The following is a 26628-nucleotide window of genomic DNA, read 5'->3' as shown; positions in this document are numbered from 1 at the left end:
AAAATTAACATTTGTTTATTTAAAAGGAGGGCAAATGGCTTGGGAATAAAGTGGGGGAAAGGAGAAGAAACCCTGACACGGGTGCTTATGGGAAGATCTGTGTCATCCAGGCAGATTAAAATCAAGCAACATGGGTAAGAAATGTAAATTATAAATGGATAACATCAATATCCTATACACATTAGTGAGCATAATTGAAGGTGTTTGTATTTCTGTGATGACGACATTTCATGAAGACAATTCTACTTTAATATTGCAGTGACAGGAGAAGAAGCAGGAGAACAAAGGGCAACTCTACAATCACCACTAACAGTAATAATAGCACTGACAGTTGCCACAGTTGCAGTAGTAGGTAATTCAGTAACATCAACAATAGTTGCAGCAGTAGTAGGGGCAACAGCAGGAGCAGCAGCTGGAGTAAGCATTTTACAATCACTATGGGAAGCAGAAGCTAGACAAAGAACAGCAGCTATAGCAGTAGCAGTAGCAGGATGCCTAGCAGGAACAGCAACAGCAATATTGCACTTATTGTTAGGAACACAATCACTGACAGGATCAGCAGTAACTGGAGCGCTGGCAGGAGCTGCAATGGTTGCAGCAGGAAGATCACAATTACAGTCGGCAATAAATAAAATAGAGTGGCTGATAGATAACTTACAATGGGCGGTAGACATGGTAAAAAGAGTAAAAGCAGCATTACCTGTGGAAACATTAATTGGAGGATTAAAAATAGCAGCAGCAACAATATTTAAAAAAGTATCACAGGCAAGAGCACCAGCATCAGAATCACTTGCACCAGGAGGTGGACTTGCAGCAGGAGTTGGAACAGGAAATAATGGATCACAACATGATGGAAAATCACAGACACAATCAGCTGTGAAGGTAATAGTGCAGATTGGTGTTGCATCCTGTGCAATTTATGCCTGTGCTTTCAATGTGAGTTATGTTTCATAACTGGTACATTACTCCCAGTCTAGGGTTTAGGAGCAAGTAACAAAAGAAGAAAATGTATAACAAAATGAAACAAACAAACAAACAAACAAACAAAAAGTAAATAAAAAATACACTGTTAAAAAAAACTGTGAAATTTACGGTAAAATACAGGCAGCTGTGGTTTGCAGTATTTTACCGTAAAAGATATGGTGGCAGCCTTTTATGTTTTACAGGACTTAAATTTACTTGCAAAAAAAAAAAAAACACAATGTAAAGAAAACCTGTGAAATTTACGGTAACAAAACGTCAATTTATATGCCAGTATTTTACCGTAAAAATTATGGTAGCAACCTTACTTTGGACTTAAATTTACAGAAAGAAATAAATAAACAAAACATCAGCTGTGGTTCCCAGTAATTTACCATTAAAATACAGTAGCAACCTTTTAGTTTTTACGGGACAACCCTTATGTTTCATTAGCGATAAATATTATTATTCATGACATTTTCACTAAAGTATTCAAATCAGCTTTATATCTTTGTAATATACTGATAACCAACATAATACCAGCCATAAAAACACATTATGATTCAAAGTTCACCATTAGTTTTCCTCAAGCTGAGGCACATATTAATATAAAGTGCACAGTCCCATACACATAAATACAAAACACCATCATGGTGACACAACAATTACTCCAAATAATACCATAAACATTCATTAAACAATATATAATGTAATATAAAGCCCAAATGTGCATAACTGATAACAAAAACTAAGAAGAACCATAATTGTTTAAATTAAATAACATCAAATGTGAAGTGTCACGCAGGGAATTCTGGGAATGTCAATATAGATAAACAACAAGAACTGCAACTGACTTCTGCCACATCCCTAGATGAAATCCACTGAAGAGAAAAGACATTAAATATCTGAAGATATCATCAGAAGAGGATTAAACAACTCCACAAACAGCATTACCAGCTTCACTTATTTCTAACCAGACTGACTTTGTTAATTCTCAAACAGACCTGTAAACGTCTGACAGAAATAGAGGTTTAGATGTTGATGATTTAATGTTTCATTTGAAGTTACCATGATGGTGATCAGTATTTGCTTTATTGGGGTCTTGACCCTTGACTATCTATCATTAGTTTTTATCTGTTAGCTGAAACTCTTGAGTTTATAAAACACATTGATTATGGCAAGAAAATCAGAGAGACAATGAGTAAGGTGATGTTGACTGTGTATTGGTGATAACATAGTCATCATGTAGTTGCCTTATTCATTGAGTTCATTTAGAGCAGGGATAGGCAACTCCGATCCTGGAGGGCCACTGTACTGCAGAATTTAGCACCAACCCTAATTAAACACACCTGAACAAGGCAATCAATGTTTTCAGGATTGCTAGATACACAGCAAAATCCCCAGTGTTAAATTAACACTGCTCAGTGTTTATATGAGTCCACAATCAGAGAGTGTTAAATGAACACTGAAGCAGTGTTAAAGTTAATGAGATAATTAAGTGATTAATCGAATGATGATTGAGCATTATTGAAGACACCTGATGTTAACAAGCAGAATCACTGAAGGGGAAAATTGTAATTGGTATGTCACCATTGTGGAGATCAGTGTGTGTTTTAGTTGGGCTCTCGACCCTTAAACCATTAACTTTCATCAACATCATCATTGTTTCACAATAATTTGACCTGAATCACTGAACTCATATAGAGCTCAATTACTGAGCTACTTTGACTTTATTGAGTATAGCAGCACTGGCCTTGAAAACCATAATATTGGTAATTTTACAAAGTAATCCAAATACTTTCTTAAAACTTAATAACATAAAAAAAATTTGGGTTTTAAAATACAGAGATCAAGAATCAGCCTGTGAATCTCAAAAATGGTGACAATTATAAAGCATTATGCAGAGCATTCTGGATGCCACCAATCAAATATCATTCATGGCTCCCATCATGCATTGCTGCATGAATAAATAATGAGCTTATGTTCAGAGGTGATCTGTTTGTCACCATTGTTGAGACACATACGCTAATTTTTGATATCTGTGTGTGCCTACCTGAAATATTATCAACAAGTTTTTTTTTGTTTTTTTTTTTAATCATTTTGAGTTTGATTGAAATGGCTAAAAAAGGCATACTCTGTAAAGACAGTGCTGCTATAATTCATAAAGTAAACTTAACTCAGAAATGATGCTCTCAATGAGTTCAGTGCTTCAGGCCAACTAATGATTATGTTAAAATACAACCAACACCATCAGATGACCTTTTCTCTTTGTTCATCTGGCTGTTATAATTGTATTACAGCAGCCAAACAATAACTAAACTTAAAAAAAGTAAGGGTCAGGAGCCCAACTAAACTAAACACTGATCTCCATAATGGTGACCATTTTACATTCATTTTCTCCTTCAGTGATTCTGCTTGTCAACATCAGATGTCTTCAATAATGCTCAATCATAACTCAATTAATCATTTAATTATCTCATTAACTTTTACACTGCTTCAGTGTTCATTTAACACTCTCCAAGTGTGGACTCATATAAACACTGAGCAGTGTTGATTTAACACTGGGGATTTTGCTCTGTAGATACAGGCAGGTGAGTTGTTATCAGGGCTGAAGCTAAACTCTGCAGGACAGTGGCCCTCCAGGACCGGAGTTGTCTATCCCTGATTTAGAGTATTATTTACATTTACATTTAGTCATTTAGCAGACGCTTTTATCCAAAGCGACTTACAACTGAGGACTACAGCAAGCAAGTCATCGTGAAGAGGCAAAAATAGCGCAAGTGCTCAAAATACAAAGTTTGGGCATCGCTCAGAGAAGCATAAGCCAAACAAGGGAGGATTAAAGGAAAAATTTTTTTTTTTTTTTTTTTTTTTTTCTTTATGTCAAGTGCTCACGGAAGAGATGAGTTTTCAGTTGTCTTTTGAATGTAGTTAGGGATTCTGCATTCCGGACGAGGGTAGGGAGATCATTCCACCAGCATGGAATCGTGAATGAGAACGTTCTGGAGAGTGATTTTGTGGCTCTCTGTGATGGTACCACAAGACCGACCTTGATGGATGATTAAAGTTGAATCTAGCTGGACAGTGAAGTCGTGCTGTAGAGACGGATTGGCAGGGAGGACGAGAAGCTCAGTCTTTGCCAGGTTGAGGTGCAGGTGATGTTCCTTCATCAATGCCGAGATGTCCGCCAGGCAGCTTGAGATACGTGCAGCTACTGTGGGATCATCAGGTTGAAATGAGAGGTAGAGCTGGGTGTCATCAGCATAGCAATGGTAAGAGAAGCCATGTGCCTGTATGATGGGTCCCAGTGATGTGGTGTAAATGGAGAAGAGGAGCGGTCCAAGAACGGAACCCTGAGGAACCCCTGTAGTCAGTTGATGTGCTTTGGATACCTCGCCACTCCATGCGACCCTAAAGGGCCTACCTGTGAGATAGGACTCAAACCAGTGGAGAGGAGTTCCTGTGATGCCCAGTGATGAGAGGGTGGACAGGAGGATCTGATGATTCACAGTGTCGAAGGCAGCAGACAGATCCAGGAGAATGAGAACTGATGATTTGGAGGCAGCTTTTGCGATCCGTAGGGCTTCTGTGACTGACAGCAATGCAGTCTCGGTTGAATGCCCTTTCTTGAAGCCAGATTGGTTTACATCTAGTTGGTTTGTCAGAGTGAGGAAAGATGATACTTGGTTGAAGGCAACTCGTTCAAGTGTTTTCGCAATGAATGGTAGGAGAGAGACAGGTCTGTAATTCTCTAAGAGTGATGTGTTTAATGTCGGTTTCTTAAGCAGTGGAGTTACCCGAGCCTGCTTGAATGCTGTAGGAAAAGTGCCAGTGTGGAGGGATGAGTTGATGATGTGTGTGAGTGCTGGTAGAAGTGTGGGAGATATGGCCTGTAGTAGAAGGTGTGAGGGGATGGGATCTAGAGGGCCGGTGGTGGGATGACTGGAGAGGAGAAGTTTAGATACTTCTTCCTCGGTTAGTGGAGAGAAGGTTTTTGGGAGTGGGATGGGTTGGACTGGGTTCCTGTGTGTGTGGAGCTGAGAACTGACTGCTGATAGTTGTTGTTTTGTTGGTGAAGAAGTTATCAAAATCATCAGCAGTTAAAGAGGAGGTGGGTGGTGGTGGAGGTGGACAGAGGAGAGAGTTGAATGTCTTGAAAAGTGTTCGTGTGTTAGCGGTGCTTTTGATCTTGTTGTGCAAAAAGATTTTGCAGCATGAACATCAACAGAAAAGGAAGAGAGCAGAGATTGATACATACTAAGGTCAGTTGTGTCTTTTGATTTGCGCCATTTCCTCTCTGTTGCCCTGAGTTTGGTCCGGTGTTCACGAAGAACCTCAGATAACCAGGGGTTAGAGGGAGTAGTGCGTGCTGGCCTGGAGGAGATAGGGCAGATATTGTCTAAAGAAGAAGTTAAAGTGGAGCATAAAGTATCTGTTGCGGTATTAACATCCAGAGATGAGAATTGTGAGGGTGAGGCAAGAGAAGATGACACAGCAGAGGAAAGATGGGAGGGAGAGAGTGAGCGCAGGTTTCGTCTGAAAGTAACTGGTAGGGGGGTTGATGGAGCATGGGTAGAGAGTTGTAGATTGAAGGTAATGAGGAAATTATCAGAAACGTGGAAAGGTTTCACCAAAATGTTGTCTGTGATGCAGTTGCGTGTGTAAACCAGGTCCAGTTGGTTGCCTGATTTGTGAGTACCTGTGGTGATGAGCCGTTTGAGATCGAATGAGGCTAGGAGAGAGATGAAGTCTGTTGCATTCGGCTTCTCTAGATGAATGTTGAAATCACCAAAGACTACAACCCAGCTAACAGACTTTTGTTATAAGAACGTTCTCCAAACATTCAGTGTTGGTTCCGGGAATGTTAAAATGTCCAGTTTTCTTGACGTTAGAGGAACGTGTTTTAAAAGGTACACAGAAAAAACTCCAGTGTTAAATGGACTTTGGACTCCATGGATTGGAGTTTATTTGGCTCCAGCCTCAAGAGTGTAAAGTGTTAAAATATGAGTGTTAAATTAACACTCAAGAGTGTAAAAGTTAATGAGATAATTATGTGATTAATTGAGTGATGATTGAGGATTATTGAAGACACCTGATGTTAACAAGCAGAATCACTGAAGGAGAAAATCAATCGAATTTTAAGTTACCATTATGGATATCAGTGTTTACTTTAGTTGGCCAGTTGACCCTTACATGTTAAACTTTAGATTTTGTTATGCTGTTGTAACTGAGTTGTGACAGACAGATGGACAAAAAAAAGGTGATCAAGTGATGGTGGTTGTGTCTTAACATAATAATCATTTGACCTCATTTAGAGCCTAATCTCTGATTTAGATTAATATTATTGATTATAGCATCACAGTGAATCTACATCATAAGATCCATTGACGATATACATTTATTCAAAAGCTTTGTTATAAAAAATATTCTGATAAATAAATAAAAAATCTTTCTCTTAGGCTCACACAGACATCAATAATCAGTGTATGTATCTCAACAATGGTGACAAAAATAATATTAAATTAGGAAATGGAAATTACTAAGACAATTCAGATCATAATTTATTCATACAGCAATGCATGATGGGAGCCAATGGATGAGTTTTGATTGGTGGTACCCAGAATGCACATGCTTTATTATTGTCACCATTGTTGAGATTCATATGCTGATTATTGATGTCAAGTGTGTTTAAACAAATAAACTGGTTCAAAGTCTGTTTTTTATTTATTTATCAGAACAACTATTAGTTAACATTATTTTTGATTGTACAGAAAAGCTGAAAACCATATGATGTAGATTTAGAGGGCTGCTTTAATCAACAATGTAACTATAGGTTTAGTGACTCAGGTCAAATGATGAAAATTTTCCATCCAACATCACCTGATCACATTATCTCTTTGTTTATCCAGCTGTCATAACTCATACAGCAGCCAAACAAAATTTAAAGTTAGTAGTTTAAGGGTCAAGAGCCCAACTAAAGCAAACACTGATCTCCATAATGGTGACTTAACAATTATATTTTCTCCTTTTGGTGATTCTGCTTGTTAACATCAGGTGTCTTCAATAATGCTCATTCATCACTCAATTAATCACTTGATTATCTCATTAACTTTAATACTCTTCAGTGTTAATTTAACACTCATATTTTAACACCTTACACTCTTGAGGCTGGAGCCAAATAAACTCCAATCCATGGAGTCCAAAGTCCATTTAACACTGGAGTTTTTTCTGTGTACCTTTTAAAACACGTTCCTCTAACGTCAAGAAAACTGGACATTTTCACATTCCCGGAACCAACACTGAACGTTTGGAGAACGTTCTTATAACAAAAGTCTGTTAGCTGGGAAGTGGGGTGCCATCCTCAGGGAAAGAAGACAGCAGCACATCCAGCTCCTCTACAAAGCTTCCCAGTTGACCTGGGGGGCGATATATGACTACAATATGTATCTTAATGGGAGTTGTAAGTGTAATAGCATGATATTCAAACGAGTAGTTATTGCATAGAGATGAGAGGGTTGAGTATTTCAAATTGTTAGAAATGAGAAGACCTGTGCCCCCACCCCTCCCAGACTGGCGAGGAGTGTGAGAGAAAGAGAAGTTGTTTGAGAGAGCAGCAGGGGTTGCAGAGTCTTCTGGACGAATCCAGGTCTCAGTCAAGCCTAAAATATTAATAGTAGAATGAGATGCAAAGGCTGGAATGAAATCAGCTTTGTTGACTGCCGACTGACAATTCCATAGACCCACAGAAAGAGAGAGAGGTAAGGCTGAGTACAGAGTCTCGATACTTTTTAGGTACCGACCGAATTGCCTCGATACTATAGAGCAGTGGTTTTCAATCCCAGTCCTCGCGACCCACTGCTCTGAACATTTTGTATGTCTCCCTTATTTAACACACCTGAATCAGATCATCAGCTCGTTGGAGAGACTCCACACAGCAAAATCCCCAGAGTTAAATTAACTCTGCTCAGAGAACATTTGGTCCCTCTCTACAGAGAGTTAAAATAACTCTGAATCAGAGTTAAAGTTAATGAGATACTTAAGTGATTAATTAAGTGATGATTGGGCATTAATGATGAACACCTGCTGTCAACAAGCAGAATCACTGAAGGAAAGAGAAACTCAAGAACTACAACTGACTTCCAGCCACAGCAAGATCTGAGCAGAGGAGGATTAAATAACTCCACAAACAGCATTACCAACCTCACTTATTACTAACCAGACTGACTTTATTTCTGTCAGACGTCTACAGAAGGTCTTAGTGAGAATGAACAGAGGTGTAGATGTTGAGGATTTATTGACATTTTTTGGTTACCATTCTGGAGACCAGTGTTTCCTTTAGTTGGGCAGTTTTACTCTTTATTTTTTTTGTGTGAGTTTGAGGTTTTTGTAACTAGTTTTACCAAAACATGTAAATTGTTAAAAAGAAAGCCAGAAACAAAGATGATCAGGTGATATAGTTTGTAAAAAGTAGAGTAATGCACTTCTCTCATCACTGTCCAAAAGTGGTTATTGGATATTAGTAGATTATAGACTCGCTACAGATTGGACGATCTGAATTTAAAATTTTTAAAAAACTTTATAGGGATTTTTTTTCTTTTAAGACACAGATGTCAAGAATTAGCATATGAATCTCAACAATGGTGACATGTGTCATGCCGCAATGCATCCTGGGTTTTGCATCCAGTTTTATACTATTGTGGCTCCCAGCATGCATTGAGGCATGAAACATGCCACCATTGTTGAAATTCATATGCTGATTCTTGATGTCTGTGTCTAAAAAAAAAAAAAAATCCCATTATGCATTTTAAAAATCTAAATTCAGATTGTCCGATCTGTGGCAAGGGAGTATTGTTAGTGAATATAATCTATTAATATCAAATAACCACTGTTGGACAGTGATGAGATAAAAGCATTAATCTACTTTTTGTTGTTGAAAACTTTTTGCCTTTGTTCCTTGCATTCTTTGTAACAATTTACATGTTTTGGTAAAACCAGTTACAAAAACCACAAACTCACAAAAAAAAAATGAGTAAAACTGCCCAACTAAAGGAAACACTGGTCTCCAGAATGGTAACCAAAAAATATCAATAAATCCTCAACATCTAAACCTCTGTTCATTCTCACTAAGACCTTCTGTAGACGTCTGACAGAAATAAAGTCAGTCTGGTTAGTAATAAGTGAGGTTGGTAATGCTGTTTGTGGAGTTGTTTAATCCTCCTCTGCTGAGATCTTGCTGTGGCTGGAAGTCAGTTGTAGTTCTTGAGTTTCTCTTTCCTTCAGTGAGTCTGCTTGTTGACAGCAGGTGTTCATCATTAATGCCCAATCATCACTTAATTAATCACTTAAGTATCTCATTAACTTTAACTCTGATTCAGAGTTATTTTAACTCTCTGTAGAGAGGGACCAAATGTTCTCTGAGCAGAGTTAATTTAACTCTGGGGATTTTGCTGCGTGGAGTCTCTCCAACGAGCTGATGATCTGATTCAGGTGTGTTAAATAAGGGAGACATACAAAATGTTCAGAGCAGTGGGTCGCGAGGACTGGATTTGAAAACCACTGCTATAGAGTATCGAAAAATGACATGTTGTTCGGTTCCAGATTTCGATACCTAAGGAGTTAACTCGTCAACGACAGTGCTCAAACAAATACATATGAAATGCACAACGACACACAAAGTCGCTCACGCACATACACGCAAACTCTACACACACGAGACATGAGACGCGCACGCACAAACTCTCGCCGCGCATACTTATATGAGACGCAAGCACACACACACACAAACTCTCCGCGCACATATTCATATGAGACGCGACCACACACACATAATACCTTAAAGATGTGGAATAGTCGATCAAAAGTGTGGGTAGATTTCTCCAGGCTCGATGCCAACAGCGCGCGATGCAGTATTTGTGGTAAAATAATTGCTGCAAAGACCGGTCCCACGACAAATATTTTCTGAGGTAAGAAAAGTTAAAAAGTTTTTCTGAGGTAATGTGTTATGAAATCTTGTTAAAATGTATTTCATAAAATTGGTATCGAAAAAGTATTGTTAGGAACCGGTATCGAAACTGAGGTATCGATATTGGCACCGGATCTAAAGATTTTGAACAATACCCAGCCCTAGAGAGAGGTGTGTGTGAGGATGAGAGAATGTGACGCAGATTAGCAGTATTGCGCTGCCTTCTGTGTGTGATGAGAGAGCGTTGTCGAGAGACAACAGGAATGTATTGAAAGCACATATTTAGTAAGGGAAATACTATACCAGTGTGAAAGGAAGGGGGAGAAGAGGATACTTAAGTGCCTTTTAGGTGTCCTTGCTCGGTGGAGTCGCGCAGGTAGAGTCGATGGTCTTTACCTGAGTCGCTCTTCACACGAGGAGAGCTGAACGCTACCACTACAGAAATATAGTGCTTTCAAACGCCTGAGTGAGGACAGCTGTCTCTCCAAGCAATTAACACAGCAAAAGCAAATAATCCGAAAATGGGAGAAATCGAAACTGCCTGATGGACAGCGCTACACTTAAGTGCTATAAAATTTAAACTGCAATACTTTTCTGATACCTGCCTGTATCTATCTAGTAATCCTGAAAACATTGATTGCCTTGTTCAGGTGTTTTTAACTAGGGTTGGAGCTAAACTCTGCAGGAGAGTGGCCCTCCATGACCCGAGTTGCGTATCCCTGGTCTAGAGCATGCAGTTTAAGTTTAAAACCTTTTTTTACATCATGTGGTTTTTAAAGTTCTTCAGATTGTCTGTTTGTCGCTGCTAGCTTGCATGTATAGTGCCACAGAACTATTATACTCAAAAACGTGAAATATATTGGTATTTAACATTCCTCATATAATGAAAAATAAGATTCTGTTTGAGTTCAGTGAACTAGGCCACCATATGATGATTTTGACACCATCAATAAATGGCCAACAAAACCTGATCACATTTTCTCTCTGATTTTCATACCATAACAAATGTGTTTATTAACCCTTTCACACGTAAGTTTAAAATATTCTAACTGACCCCCCAGCGTGAGTTTTTCAAGGCGACCGTTATTTAGAACCTGTCACTTTATCGTTTCCATGGTGACGCGTCATTGCTTGTCACGTGACACAGCGCAAACACAACACAGCGCTGAATGAATGATGATCTGCTTTTATGTAATTTTCTCTTTTTGATTCAAAATATTAAAAAATATGTTAGATATAGCATGAAACACAGATATTCCGATTGTCAAATATGTGCATGTGGATGTGTTTGGTTGTTTAAACACCTTTATAACTATCGCGTTAGTTGAGCTGTATGCGCCATGGGCGGCGCCATGTTAGTTTGTGCCACAGGTCTGTTGGATTTACAACACGTCAATTCATCCACTTCTCACGAAATACATGAAAGTAAGTGGCAGGTAAGGGGGAGAAGAATAGGGTAAAATGTAAAGCTACTTACACGTTGTGTATCTGATATGAATAAAACGTGTCGTCTTATTATAATGGAAAGGATTATTATTGCCGCTTCCATAGACATCTGTGTGTATTTTACAAACTCAAATTCATTGGTTTGCTAGTACTTATGTGATTTTAAATGCCTGAAACCTAAAATAAACATTATGTGGTTGAAAACACTGAATAGTTGTGATATATGACAAGCGCGAGCACGTCCATCTCTGGCTCAGCACCAGCCAACGCGCGAAAGCACATTTGAATTTAGCAGTTGATCACGTGATGCGCTGACCGTTCTAATCACACCGGTGTGATCGTACGCTCCAGGGACCAGCCAAGACTGATCACACCAGTGTGATCGTACGTGCGAAAGAGTTAAACTCACAGTAAACAAACAGAAATGCAAACTTTAAAAATTCAAGGGTCAAGAGCGAAGAGCCCAACTAAAGCAAACACTCATCTCCACAATGGTGACTTCAAACTTTATTATTTTCAATAAAACATCAACATCTAAACCTCTGGTAATTCTCAATAACTTTTATGACAAATTGTACATTTTGTTGTTTACATTTTGTTTACATTTTGTTGTACATTTTGTTGTACATTTTGTTGTTTTTTTACCATAAACTGAAGTTCAATGACATAAAACCTAAAATATTACTACCATATTTTTTACGGTAAAAAACTTGCAACCAGCTGCCAGTTTTTTACCATAAACTTTAGCTCAGTGCCGTAAAGACTAAAATATTTCTACCATATTTTTTACGGTAAAGTACTGGCAACCACAGCTGCCAGTTTTTTACCGTAATATTTAGATCCCTGCCGTAAATCCTAAAATATTACTACCATATTTTTTATGGTAAATCGCTTTCAACCAGCTGGCATTTTTTTACATAAAACTTTAGTTCAATGCCGTAAACATACATATTTCTACCGTATTTTTTAACGTTAAAGGACTGTCAACCACAGCTAGCAGTTTTTTACCGTAAATTTTAGTTCAGTGATGTAAAACATAAAAATTGCTACCCTATTTTTTATGGCAAGTTATGGTAAATATAACGGTAAGGTATACTTCCAAAAACCGTATATTTAACAGTATTTTACTGTAAAACTACATGAAATGTCCGTGAGAGCCATTACAGTTTTTCACGTTATACAATAAGGGTACATACTGTTAAGCAATTAACATGTCTTTTCCGTTGCTTTTTTACAGTATTTTACCATTCAAATTTCAATTTTTTTTTACAGTGTATGGAAAAGAACAGGATGCTGCTCAGTAAACATGTGAAATCATGTGATGATCACAGTGACATCACATCATCTTCAAATGGTGATACTCACAATGCGAGTAAATGAAGTCATTGTTAATTCAAAATGTTGAGCAGGTTGAGAGAAGGCGGTTCAAATATCGGTCATTGTGGAAGATTCTACTTCCTGTTTCTCAACACTATCATACTGACGTCACACTGTTCTCACATGGTGATCACACAGTATGATTGCACACCCAGATAACAGATTTTTGTTATAAGAATGTCCTCCAAACATACAACTGACATCCAAACATTATTTGATCCATTATGATTATGTGACCCAACTGAAGGTCTAATTGCAATGGATTTTGACATGCACTTCTGTAACAGAGAGAGGGGTGAAAGAGAGCATAATAACTTGTTTGGGACAGGTCTGAGAGGACAGCTCTTTAATGTTTTAATTGTGCCTGGCAGGCTCAAAGAGGGAGATAAACCCATGAATGTCATATTACCGTAAAAACCGGATTTATTTTCCCAAATCGCCAAACTGCATCGGCTTGTATTTGAGACAGGTGTCTATATGAGACAGGCCTTTAATTTAGTGTTGAGATGTTGTTCATTGAGAGTAGGCCTAGAGATAACGATCCAAATAGCATAGGCTGATAGAAGGAAAGCATGACAGGAGGTTACCAATTCTGTGCTTGTGTTTAACAAATCAGTAAGAATTAGCCTACTATATTACCGAATGTCTAAAGAGGGTCGCACACCGAACGAGAAGCGTTGCGTCGCACAGCGCCACATCTTTAAAATTTGAACACATTATTCTTGGTGTGTGTATGAGGATGTATGTACACACACCGGTGGCACCATTAGTCTGTCCGTGGCGCCCAGTAACGGCTCAGGACCTTTTTCAAAATCCTGCCACGCCACAGAGCCATTTACATAGTTTTATATTAAATTTACATTTATTTGTCACAAATCGCTGTTAATACTGACTTCACCCTGTGCTGCCATATACATTCAGTTTTACAGAAATCAGCTGCTTGAATGAAAATTGCCGATGTTATCGGATTTTCAGGTGATATTCTCAATTCATTCAATTAAATGGACGCTTTGAGGTAAAGTGAATTCAGACAGCAGACAAAGCAATTGTATTTAATTGTACAGTACAAACTGGCGTAGTACAGACATGATCTTAATTCCATATCCTTAAACATAACAATATTGCTCGCCATAAACTGACAAAGTGAGCATCCGATGTGTGATACTTCGAGTTGTCATAGACGCGACGCTGCGCTTGCACTCATCTGGACTCTATCAATAATCCTCCACCAACCTGTTGCTGGTCTGTACCAGTATACAGTCGCCGAGCTCCTCTGGATTTGCCATCTACCTGGATCTCGATCGGCTCCACCACATCCCGATATGAACAGCGTTCATCCTTTCCGCCGGAGATACATCCACAGCGGGTCACGTAGGAACTTTCACTATGGAAACTCCACTGCAATTAAATCCCTCTGGTCCACTTCTCGCCGTCGTCATCACAGGAATTCCAGCCGGGCAGCTGATCATTCCTCGCTGGCCAGCCTAGCCAGGTCGGCTAATACCACGTATGGATGTGGCAACACTACCGTCAAGTTCGGCTTCCTCAATATCCGCTCTCTCACTGGAAAGGGTCATTTCATCCACAATCTCATTAATGATCGTGACCTTGATTTTATGTGTTTATCTGAAACCTGGCAACAGCCAAATGACTTTTCCCAAATTAATGACGCTACTCCTCCGGGGTTTGTTTACCTTTGCAAACCACGCGGTTCTCGAAATGGAAAGTCTTGCCGGTGTCTGTTCCTGATTTTAATTCATTTGAGTTTTTGGTTTTTAAATTACAAGGACCAACCCCAACGATCATCACATCAGCTTACCGTCCCCCTAAGCCACACAAGGATTTTTTGCTTGAATTTTCGACTTTGCTCACTCACTTATCTACACTTTCATCTAATGTAATAGTGCTTGGGGACTTTAACATACATTTGGACAATAGCAATCTTCTTCTCACCAAAGACTTCTCATCTTGTCTGGACAGCTTTGGATTTAGTCAATACATTAACTGTGCAACTAATTCCAAAGGTCACTGCCTGGATTTACTGTGCTGCTCTGGACTTACTCCTCTTAACTGTGCAGTTGACAATCTCCTTATCACCGATCACATCTTTATTTCTTTTAGTGTTACACTTCAGCTCTCCTCTACCAAACCAACCCGGTCTATCTCCTTCAGAAATATCAAGGACATTAATCCTGATACTCTCTCCTCCTGCATTGATAATATTCCCCTGGTGGTCAATAACTCCTTACCGGATGACCTGGTTACTCACTATAATGATCAATTAGCTCTTATTTTAAACTCCCTTGCTCCAGTTAAAACTCATTCTGTTTCTTTCACTCAGTCAGCCCCCTGGTTCACCCCTCAACTCCGGACTCTGAAAACTAAATCCAGACTGCTTGAGCGCCTTTATAGGAAAACTGGTCTTACTATCCATAAAGAAATGCATAAAGCTCATATATCTCATTACAAGGACTCAATCGCACAAACCAAATTGCATTATTACTCTGGTCTAATTAACTCCAATAGAGGCAACACTAAGTCACTGTATTCCATACTTAATAAGATTCACCAGCCACCTGATTCTCTTCCTTCGCACATGTACTCTACTGCCACTTGTAATGACCTCCTGATGTTTTTTAATGATAAGATTCATAACATTCATCGTCATATTGATCCAAACATCCTTCCTTTTCCCTCATACGATCCTCCCCAACCATTACAATTATTATCCATTTTTCAACTTCCCAGTCTCTTTGAGATCGCTGAAACAATTCGTAAGTCAAAGCCTTCTACCTGTCTGTTAGATCCCCTTCCCACTAATTTGGTTAAATCTTGCCTCCCCTCCCTGCTCCCCCTTATCTCCATCATTATACATGCATCTCTTACCACCGATATTGTTCCTTCACTCTTCAAAACTGCTGCAGTCACTCCGATACTTAAAAAGCCTGGTTCAGATCCAAATATTTTCAATAACTTTCGTCCCATTTCTAATTTACCCTTCATTTCTAAAATTTTGGAAAAAATTGTTGCTGCTTAACTCCACACTCACCTCACCCACAACTCCCGAACCTTTTCAGTCTGGATTCCGTCCACTACATAGCACAGAAACTGCACTCCTCAAAATAACTAATGATCTTCTCATTGCAGCTGATTCTGGTCTGGTTCTCCTTGATCTGAGTGCCGCCTTTGACACAATTTCTCATTCCATCCTCCTCCATAGGTTATCCTCCATTGGCATTGTTAACACTCCTTTACATTGGTTTCAGTCCTATACTATCTGGCCGCACTCAGTTCATCACTATCAAATCCTTCAGTTCCCAGCCATCTCCAGTCACCTCAGGAGTGCCACAGGGCTCTGTCCTGGGGCCCCTCCTCTTCATCACATACATTTTACCACTTGGCAATATTTTCCGTAGATTTAATATTCAATTTGTTCCTGTTCCTCTGTTCCTTCTGTCCGCCTCAGTACCATGGGGAGCAGAGCCTTCTGCTGCTCTGCACCCAAACTGTGGAACTCTCTTCCACCTCACATTAGGAACAAACTCACTCACAGAATTTAAATCCATACTCAAGACTCACCTGTTAAAAATATCGTATTTACTGTGAAACATCCATTGTCCTGTTTACTTGTATTTGTGCTATGTTTTATTTTTATTCTCTTGATTAATTTTACATATTGTTGTGTTTTTACTTTGTACAGCAACATTGAGTGTCCAGAAAGGCACTTTTAAATAAAATACATTATTATTATTATTATTATTATTATTATTATTATTATTAAATACAACCCGAAACTAAACTAAAAAAACAGACCAGGGGGCTGTTCCATAAAACAAGATTAGAATACAAGCCAGACTTATTTTGGTTAGTCAGACGTATTGTCAGTTGATTCTGTTTCATAAAGCAAACTTAAAACAGTTCAAACTCAGTTACCCTGGCAACTTATGCTGGGAAACTAGCCTGGTCCAGGGCAGGCTAACTGTCAGGCTAAGCCTCAGTTGTTGCACAGATCCTCTAACACTGACTGGAACACAATTACTGACAATCTCTCACACCATTATTTGACTTTATTAACCACTATAAGTCCAAAAATAAATATACAGTAAAGAAAATCAACTTAAATAAGGCTACAATGATAAATTAGACAATATAGACCTACAAACAGGGGTTTATATACATATATATATATACATATATATCCTACAGGTTTTCTTTTCTTACTGGCTGAATGTTTTGTGATTTAATTAGATAGTTTTAAAAATTTATGAAACAGAACATTTAAAATAAATAATTACAAAAGCACAGTATACATTTAAACTGGTAAGATGAATCTGAGCTTAGTAATTGCTATATTAACCTACACTTGATTTACCCCATTACAATAGTCCCTTTACAGTTATTTATATCATAAAAATACACTAAATTGTAGGTTTAAAATTCTAAATAAGGCACATATAATGTCCAACAACCAATATTTTAGCATATATATTTTATGTACTTTATTATGTCTTTCAATTCAAATACTTTTTACAATTATACAAATGGACAGTTCCTTTAAAGACATAATATTTTCCCCCAATAAATCTTATTTTTCCTTCTACTTTTTTATTTTGTGATAATACCCACCAACACATAAAAACAATTAGAACAACAACCATTAAGTACATAGTTAGACACTTTTACATATGAAAAAAAATGGAAAAAATCAAACATTCACATATTTATATCAAACTCTTATAATGACACATAATTCATAATAAGTTATTAAAGTAATATTATTTAAATATCAAATATTAAATAAATAAATAAATAAAATAACAAATAACTAGAATGAAGAGAGCGAAGGTTATTTAGTGGCTAATGTATTCCTTTATTTTATGGAATATTCTTTGATTTTAGAGTTGCACATATCTTTTCAAAATGCATACTTTTGCTCTTAATTTCATGTTATCCTCTCCATAATGCACTGTATAAAATGAATCTAACCAAACCTTCTTGCTTTCTCCACAAAAAAAAGTTTGCTTTAAAAGCTGTAATTCCATTCTAATTAAATAAGTATAAGTCATCTTTTTTAAGTAGCTTAGGTCCTAAACCCAAAACTATATTTTGTATCTTTATTATATTTGGTTTCTTAAATAAAAAAATTCCCTGAATTAGGCCTACTTCTGTTCAATTGTTTTATTATAAATAAAAGCGGGCGGCAGTGGCTCAGTGGTTCATGTAGATTGTCTACAAACCGGAAGGTTGGTGGTTCAATCCCTGGTTCCACTTAACCAAGTGTCGAGGTGTCCATGAGCAAGACTGACATGGCTGACACTTGCATGGCTGACACCGCCGTCGGTGTATGAATGGGTGAATGTGAGGCTAAATGTAAAGCGCTTTGGTGGCCATTGGGTCTGTGAAAGCGCTATATAAATGCAGTCCATTAACCATTTACCATTATAAGTATAAAATGAGTGTAATGAGATATAAGTTCACTGCAACTGATCCAACATCCTAAAGATAAATTATTATAATCAGAAGATATTTCTGGTGTTATAAAATATCGCATAGCCTATTAATTTTCCAAGCAAAATGTATAGGCTATTAGTCAGAATTTTTTCTCCTATTTGGCGCGCATGCGCGCAGCAGCGCTCGTTCAATGTGAAGTTTACAGCAAAATTGAACTATTTGCACGACTTTCTAAGATTTTCAGATGGAGAATATTCCTGTGAAATATATGCAGTTTGATGGTGGATCGATTTGATCTATGATCGACCTCCAGGGCTGCTTAAGAAACGCATGCACACGCAGTTATCTAGACTAGATAAACCTGGATCAAATTAGTGGGATTGCGTGAACTTGAATTACCTTTTATGAAACCGCTTTAGCCCCAACTTATTTGTTGGGTTCATTCAAGTCGGGTTTTGGAGTTTAATCCCCGCTTTTCTTAGCATCTTTTATGGAACAGCCCCCAGGCCTCTATTTGAGACCAGCGTTTATTTATCCAAACATGTAGCCACACCAGGTGTGTAAAAGAGACATTTTTGGGACTCGGCTATTATTTGATGTTTTACGGTAATTGTACTGAACAATAAACTTGGTTTAATAAAATGTGTTTTACTTTTTAATCTTAATAATGTTTTATTACTGTAACAAAGTTTGGGAGGAGCACGTTCAGATAATTAATCCTAATTAAACACACGTGGAGCACATTCAGATAATAAACCATTAGACATGAGTGGAGCACACCCTGTTAATCAATGCAATCAACGAGTTAGGAGGTGTGTATAGTAAACTTACGTCTGTTCATTGACAGTTTAACAGCATCCCTCCACCACCCCATCTCCTCACTTCTAGTCCTAAATACTCTTACAACAACAGGGGGAGTACTCTGGGTTCGGCCAAAAATGTTGTGCTCAGCGTGCAATACGCATAATTGTTTCTCTGTTTAATTGATGCAAGTCTGAACTTGTCACCTTTAAGTTTAAAATAACTTTTAAAAGTATAGACACTATCACACCATGGCCTTTCACATTATCAATACTGAATATGATGGCATGTAAATGATATCAAATTAAATACATCTATTATTATTGTGTCTCTTAAACAGAGAGAGAACGTCAGTTCAGATCAAGACCTTCTGCAGGAAAAGACTGAAAGTGAAGAAATACAGCACCTGTTTCACAGACTTCGTCTTCACAGGAACAATAAACTGAGAGCTGTAGATGTTCTTCAGATAACTGCACATTCATTACAGTCACACGAGTCCTGTGCTGAAGAGGAAATGATTCAAACTTTCCTACAAAAACTACTGATGATGGACTACAGAGCAAGATACATTCATGTTAATAAGGCCAATGAACATGATAAAACACAACAAAGAGACACTGACACATCTGAAGACATTGGTGATATATTCCAAGCAGTGTCATTGCATAACAAGGGAAAAAGTCAATCTGATCGCATTCACCCGATGGATGTTCAGATGGCCGTGTTTCACTGTGCTGATGATTTCCTGAAGCAGCTGATGGTCACTAAACTGTCCCAGTGCCAATATGCTCTGCCTTTGCTTGTTCCTGATCCATTCACACAACAGATTGAGTTTCCTCTCTGGACATTCAGACAAATTAACAAGAGCTGGAAGATGAGAAACACCAACAATGAAATCATTAGTCAAACCCAGACGGTCTACAAGGCAGAAACTCCAATGGTGTCTTTCTTCAGGTTTGGCTCTGTGTCCTCATCGAAGTCTCATCTGATGAACAGTCTGATCAATGAGAAACACAACACGTTCTTCCACAGGAACTGCCCAGGCAGCAGCAGAACCAGAGTCCTGATGGACGGAGTGGTGGAGATCGCCTGGTTCTGCCCCTCTGGATCATATGATGATAAATTCACTGACTGTGTTGCGTTCTGTAATCTACACGGTGATGCAGGAGACCATGAGAAACAGCTGCAGATCCTCACTGAAATGGCCTCAGTCAATGTTGTTCTTCTACCAGGACTTCAGAAAAATGACAGAAGTGCAGAAAAGATCCAGAACCTGATAACAATAACAACGCCGCTTATTTGTCTTTTTACGGAGGATGAATCTACTGTAATGAAGATAAAGAAAGGGAAATTTAAGATTGGTCTGAAGGACAGAAATCTGTCAGATGTATCTGAAGAACTCAGAAGAGCCATAAATGATTGTCTCTCAGAATCATCGTCCACTTTTAAACTTGAAGATGTGTCCAAACACTCAGACATCAGAGTAGATGAGGAAGATGATGAAGACTGCAGGAGAGGAAGAGAAGCAGCACAGCAGATGATGAGTTTACTGGAGAAGAAAGATCTTACAGAAATAAAAAAATCATTTCTGCCTCATCAGGGGAAACTGTGGCATCAGTGGTGTCAGAAGAACAAAGAACTACATCGACCTCAAGGAGAAAAGATAGAAATGGAAAAAAGCGTGAAAAAGAACGAAATGAAGACAATCCGAGAACAACAGCATGAATGTGATATCAGTGAGTTTATGATGCACTTTAATAAAAAAATGAACTCAAAAACTGAACATGAAAAGATGTTTTTTCTTAAATGGCTCAGAATCCTTTTGGATAAACACACATCTGCTGACCTTTCTGCTCTTCATCACAAGTATGATGAAAAGTGGTCAGCAGTTTTAAAACTGAAAGAGAACAACGAAAAACCTGAACAATTCAAAACTGAACAAACTGAACTTGAGAGGATATCTGAGGATCTTCAAGCTGCAACCTTTGGTTTGGAGCACATCATGAGAGAGATCAGTCAGATCTATGAATCATGTTCATCTGTGAAGAAGAACAAGAAAGATCTGCAGTTTCACTTCTCTTCTCTCCCGAGTCTTGCAGCAGAGATGATGATCTCTGGATTTCCACTGGAGCTGATGGATGGAAATGCTGCTCATGTTCCTCTGGTCTGGATCTCTGCTGTTCTAGATGCACTCATCCAGAAACTGGGAGACCAGAGAGTCTTTGTGCTGTCGGTTATAGGGATTCAGAGCTCTGGGAAATCCACAATGCTGAACGCCATGTTTGGACTCCAGTTTGCCGTTGGTGCTGGCAGGTGCACCAGAGGAGCTTTCATGCAGCTGGTCAAAGTCTCAGATGAGATGAAAACACAGATGAACTTTGACTATATTCTGGTTGTTGATACTGAGGGTTTTCATGCTCTAGAACTGGCTGGAAGATCAACAAGACATCATGACAATGAATTGGCCACATTTGTTGTTGGTCTTGGTAATCTGACCTTGATTAACATCTTTGGAGAAAACCCATCTGAGATGCAGGATGTTCTTCAGATTGTTGTTCAGGCCTTCCTAAGGATGAAGAAGGTAAATCTGTCTCCCAGGTGTGTGTTTGTGCATCAGAACGTGTCAGACCTCACCAGTGGAGAGAAAAACATGGAGGGAAAGAGACGACTGCTGGAGACACTGGATGAGATGACAAAACTCGCTGCTAAAGATGAAGTCTATGATGCAGAATGTTTCAGTGATGTCATTAGATTTGATATAAAGAATGATGTGAAGTATATTCCTCAGCTCTGGGAAGGAAGCCCACCCATGGCACCACCAAACCCAAACTACTGCGAGAACATTCAAGAGCTAAAGAAAACTATTACTTTCCATGCCTCAAATTCACATGGGATGATACTGACACACTTAAAAGATCGTATTAAAGATCTCTGGGAGGCTTTACTGAATGAACAGTTTGTCTTCAGCTTCAGAAATTCTCAGGAGATTTCAGCCTACAGGAAACTGGAGACCAAATACAGCGAATGGATCTGGAGTCTTCGCAGTACCATGAAGGAAACTGAGAACAAACTGCACAACCAAATAGAAAATGAAGCAATTCATGAAGTTGAGGAAACTGATCTGCAAAGAGCACTGAAGAAGACAAGTGAAGATGTGAAAAAATCAATGTCTGATTTCTTTGAGAAAGACAAAGATAAAGATATACTGATTCAGTGGAAAACATCGTTTGAAATCAAAATCATTGAGCTTCAGGAAAACATTGTGAAAGAAACCATGAGGAAATTAAAGGAGGTTCTTCAGCAACGTGAGAAAAAGATTGATGATCAGAGGACACATCATGAAAACACTCTATTTGAAAAGAGCAAAGAATTTGCCTTAAAACTTAAAGACATAGCAAATGATGAAGAAACACTGAAGAAAGAGTTTGATTTGTTTTGGGAACAGTGTGTGAAGGAGATCAAGTCAGATACTCCTCCAATCAAAGACATTGACATAATGAAAGATGTGAAAGAGATCCTCAGTGACATCTATGGATTTGTTTCTGTAGACCACAGGATGAAGAGCAGATATATTTTCTCTGTGGCCAGTTATTCAGATTATGTTAAGGTAAAAAAATCAAGTAATGATTTAACAAATGCCTTCAGATCAGCTGAGAATTTTGTTTGCGGTTCTCTATCTAAAGAGGATGAAGTTCAAATAAGAGCATTAGTCACAGATGTTGATCAGCATACAGACAAAGTGATTCACTCATTTAACATTTCAAAGAAGGGCTACAACAAGTGCTGCATTCAAGAACTCACAGGTTACATCAAGGCAAGCATAGTACAACATGAGGAAGGACCCGTGAAATATGAGTTCAAGATTGAATTCTTCAGGGATTTGGTTATTTCCATCTGTAAGAAAGCAAACAAGAGGATCACTGACCAACACAAAATGTTCTGGGAAGACAATGATCCAGAAACAAATATTAAGAAGAGAGAAAAGTACTATAGTATTTTCCAGAAATACTGTCATGGAGCAACATCAGCTGCCATTTTTGGTGAGATCATCTGTCAGAAACTTAAAGAGCCTATTGAGCAGAGTGTCTACAAGAAGACTGCCAGATATTTGGCTGATGAAATGACAACAAACTGTGAATCACTGAATGGAAACAGATCAAAACTGGAGAAACACATCCTGAAGACACTGGCAGAAGATAAAGTTTTTGAAAAATACATGAACTACATTAAAAAACCCAGAGATCACTTCAAGAGTTTCATCAGAGATGAAGTCAGTCGGTACATCACTGATAAGTTCAGTGTCAGTGTTTTACCGAAGATGAAGGAGAACATTAAACTCCTGCAGCAGAAGATCATGAAAGCAGCTCATGTATCTACTGAACATGTTCAAGTGAAGAATGGAGATGTTGGTTTGTGGTTGAAGAGTTTCACTCAGCATCTCTCAGGTGAGCTGATCTTCTCTGAAAAAGACCTCAGTGGAGTCAAACATGATGACGTTGATGTGAAACTCCTAGAAGATGTGATAAGACAAGAGCTTCCTGCTATAATATTTGACATCATCAGTGGATTCACAAAGACTTTCCCAGTAAAGCTGGACTATAAAGAAAGACCAGATGAGCTTCTGATTGATCACTTCTGCCAGTGCTGTTGGGTTCAGTGTCCGTTCTGTGGAGCAGTCTGCACCAACACCATAGAAAACCATTCTGGAGATCACAGTGTTAAATTCCACAGAGTGGATGGAATTAATGGATGGCATTGGATTAACACAAAGGATCTCTGCGCTGCTTTTTGCACAACTGTAGTAACAAGTGATCAAAGCTTTATTGCAGTTGTCTCAAACCGGTTCCACGGAGGGCCTAGTGTATGCAGGTTTTCTCTTTTACCTTGAACCAAACTGATTGAGTAGGTCACTAATTGGTTAAGATCTCCCCTCACCTGGTAGTCTAGGTCTTAATTGGGCACTAATTGAAGGGAAAGACCAAAAACCTCCATACACTAGGCCCTCCGTGGAACCGGTTTGAGAACTCTGCTTTATTGTGTCTGGTGTGAGCTTTCCATATAAAGAATACAGAAGTGCAGGAGGAGTTTATGCAGACTGGAGCATCACCCCTGATCACTCTGAACTGTCCTACTGGAAATGGTTTGTGTGCCAATTCCAGAAAGATCTGGAAAATTATTATAATAAAAAATTCCAGGGTCGTGGTGAGATTCCAGATGAATGGAAAGAGCACAAACAACAAGATGCTATTCAGAGTTTGGATAATTTATGCGTTGTATAAGGAATCTCAATAGCAACCTCTGTGTTGTCTTATTTTCTTTGTTTTTGATATTAATTTAATTTTTAATCATTAGTCATTTATGTAGTTGTCATTTGATTTATCGTTTAATCATTATTCATATTATTTGATTTACTTAATTGTATAATTTATTCATTTTATTCATATTATTATCATTTGATTTACATCATTTAATAATTTTATTATTAATTTCTATAATTGTATGTTTTTATATTACATATTTTCTTGCTCTTGCAATGGTTGCTATTGTCGTTTAATTTTATAATTGTGTGCTTTCAAGGGATGTTTGTCTTCATGATTAAGAGATAAGAGAATGTCTCCATTGCAAGGTTTTTACATCAAAGGACGATGTTGTGAAGCAGTAATTTTACATTGCTGTTGCTTGGCTATAATAACTCTATTGTTTTGATGTCTGTCTAGTACAAATCCAACTAAAGTGTGAGCACAGAACATATGCAACTAAGATTATTCAATAAACCAACTTTGCTCAATTTTTGCCTGGCTTTCTCAAACTCTCAGGCTGATAGAAGATAATAAGTTGTGGGTGCAGGGCTGGACAAATCCAGCCCATGGATTCACCCTTGAATGTTTTGCTGTGATAAATAGAATAATAAATGAAATAGGACAAATATTATTTAAATTATTTAAAACTTAAAGGGTAACTAAACCCCGGGTCAGAGCCTGACTCCACCCACTGGCAATATTTGAAAAATGCTGGAAAAGTGGGCAGACCCCAGCGGAGATACAGGGGACGAACCGAGGGCGGGGCGTGCACCTGAGACCCGCAGTGACGGAGTGATTGACAGCTGCTGTCAGACTCGCTAAAATGGAGAGTGACTGGAGTGACGCAAGTTGCTTTGCGGTCATTTGAAGTCAAGGACTTTTCTTCCCCACCTTCACCTGAAGTGGATGAATTGTCTGTGAACACAGGCCCAGAGCCATATCAATTCGAGCCGCTGGCTCAAACTGCGGTCTTAACTCCCGCATCGCGATCGGTATCTGACGATGCTAGCGAAGCAGCCGCACAAGAGAAGAATGGGGCCAGTATCTGGGTGGATTATTATTACTATTAACCTACGTTAAGTATATTTTGCCGCTATGTGAAAAAAATATCCAACAAAACGCGCCGGCACGTTTGTCGACACCAAATATAGGCCTATAGACAGTATGCAGCTTATGCCATCAAATATGGCGTCTCCGGGGAGGTCCAGTGAATTTAATTGGCCTGTGGGAACTATGTATGCCTATCTGACTGAATAGTTTGTTTATTAATTAGAGAAAATAAATAGTTTGCTGTGGCCCGAGTGCGGTTGATCACAGCACCCCCTGCAGAGTTGGTCTGGTTTCACACTCAACTTGATTCTATCAAACGGAGTTGTTCACTCAGCTGTGCATAATAGCACTGAATTAATAAAAAACACAATATTGGCCCGCGTTCTAAATTTCCACAGCCTGAAAATCACATTATCTGCAATATTTGGACATTAATATAATGAAAAGTATTATTCATCGTAGGCAGCCCAAACTTTGTAGGGTGGAAGACAAACATGTCAATGACTGATCCATTACAAGTTTGTACGGCATGCCCTAGATTTGGAAACAAGTGCGAAAAGACTGACATTAAGGGTAGCATAAACTTAGCACAATCTAAGAGGGTGCAGCAACTGTTTTCCTGGATTTTGTCTGATTTGACACAGAATGACCCAGCTGCATGTCATTTGGCTCAAATCCTCCCACTCTGTGCTAGACAGTGATACATTTTGAAAAATAAAACCTGTTTTGCTTAAATATCTGATCCTTCTGCTATTACAAAACACAATTTTGGCTGTTTATAGCATTATCTCTTTTAATGTGATAAAAACACTAAATAATAATGTTGACTATGTATTGGTATGTAATTTACGGTGGTGTAAGGTGCTGGAAAAAGCTTTAAAATGGACATTGAAAGTGCTTGAACGGACCGGACCCAATCAGTTCACTGAACAGTACTCCCTGAAATTTCCTCTTTCACTTCAATTCAATGTGCATGTATCACACACATGAGAATATATAATTTACCCTTTACAAAATCACAATTTGAAAACAAAATGTATTTCATTCATCAATGACAATCAAAGAAAATAAACAAAGAATCAACATAGCCTACACTCAAGTCTGAGTGCAATGCAATCGATTCAGTTCATCTTGTGTGAATGGACTCAGTTCAGTTCGTTTGAATGCGAATGCCTACTACACTCTTTGCAGGAATGACTAACGAAAAACAAATATTTTTCTTTTTTTTCATTGTGAAGGCAGTCACCACCAGATTACGCAATTCATTCAGCAACAGTGGAA

General features: G+C 38.4%; 1 protein-coding gene across 3 annotated transcripts in view; it reads left to right on the top strand.

Moving 5' to 3' along the window:
* LOC307001186 (interferon-induced very large GTPase 1-like) overlaps positions 1 to 24778 on the top strand; it is a 41173-nt gene extending 16395 nt beyond the window's left edge. Inside the window, exons 2-5 of one of the 3 annotated variants that reach the window (XM_079617398.1) lie at positions 27 to 134; positions 260 to 882; positions 19338 to 23839; positions 24048 to 24778. In XM_079617398.1, coding sequence (XP_079473524.1) covers positions 131 to 134; positions 260 to 882; positions 19338 to 23839; positions 24048 to 24276 — 5358 coding nt within the window. In that variant the 5' untranslated portion in view covers positions 27 to 130 and the 3' untranslated portion in view covers positions 24277 to 24778. Of the gene's footprint in view, positions 1 to 26; positions 135 to 259; positions 883 to 19337; positions 23997 to 24047 lie in introns of those variants that run through there. The other 2 variants (XM_079617397.1, XM_079617396.1) reach the window with 2 other exon arrangements.
* Positions 24779 to 26628: the final 1850 nt, after the last annotated feature.

This window comes from Phoxinus phoxinus, assembly GCF_949152265.1.
Source record: "Phoxinus phoxinus genome assembly, chromosome: 1".
Classification (NCBI taxonomy): domain Eukaryota; kingdom Metazoa; phylum Chordata; class Actinopteri; order Cypriniformes; family Leuciscidae; genus Phoxinus; species Phoxinus phoxinus.
This window is presented reverse-complemented; position numbering and strand designations above follow the sequence as displayed.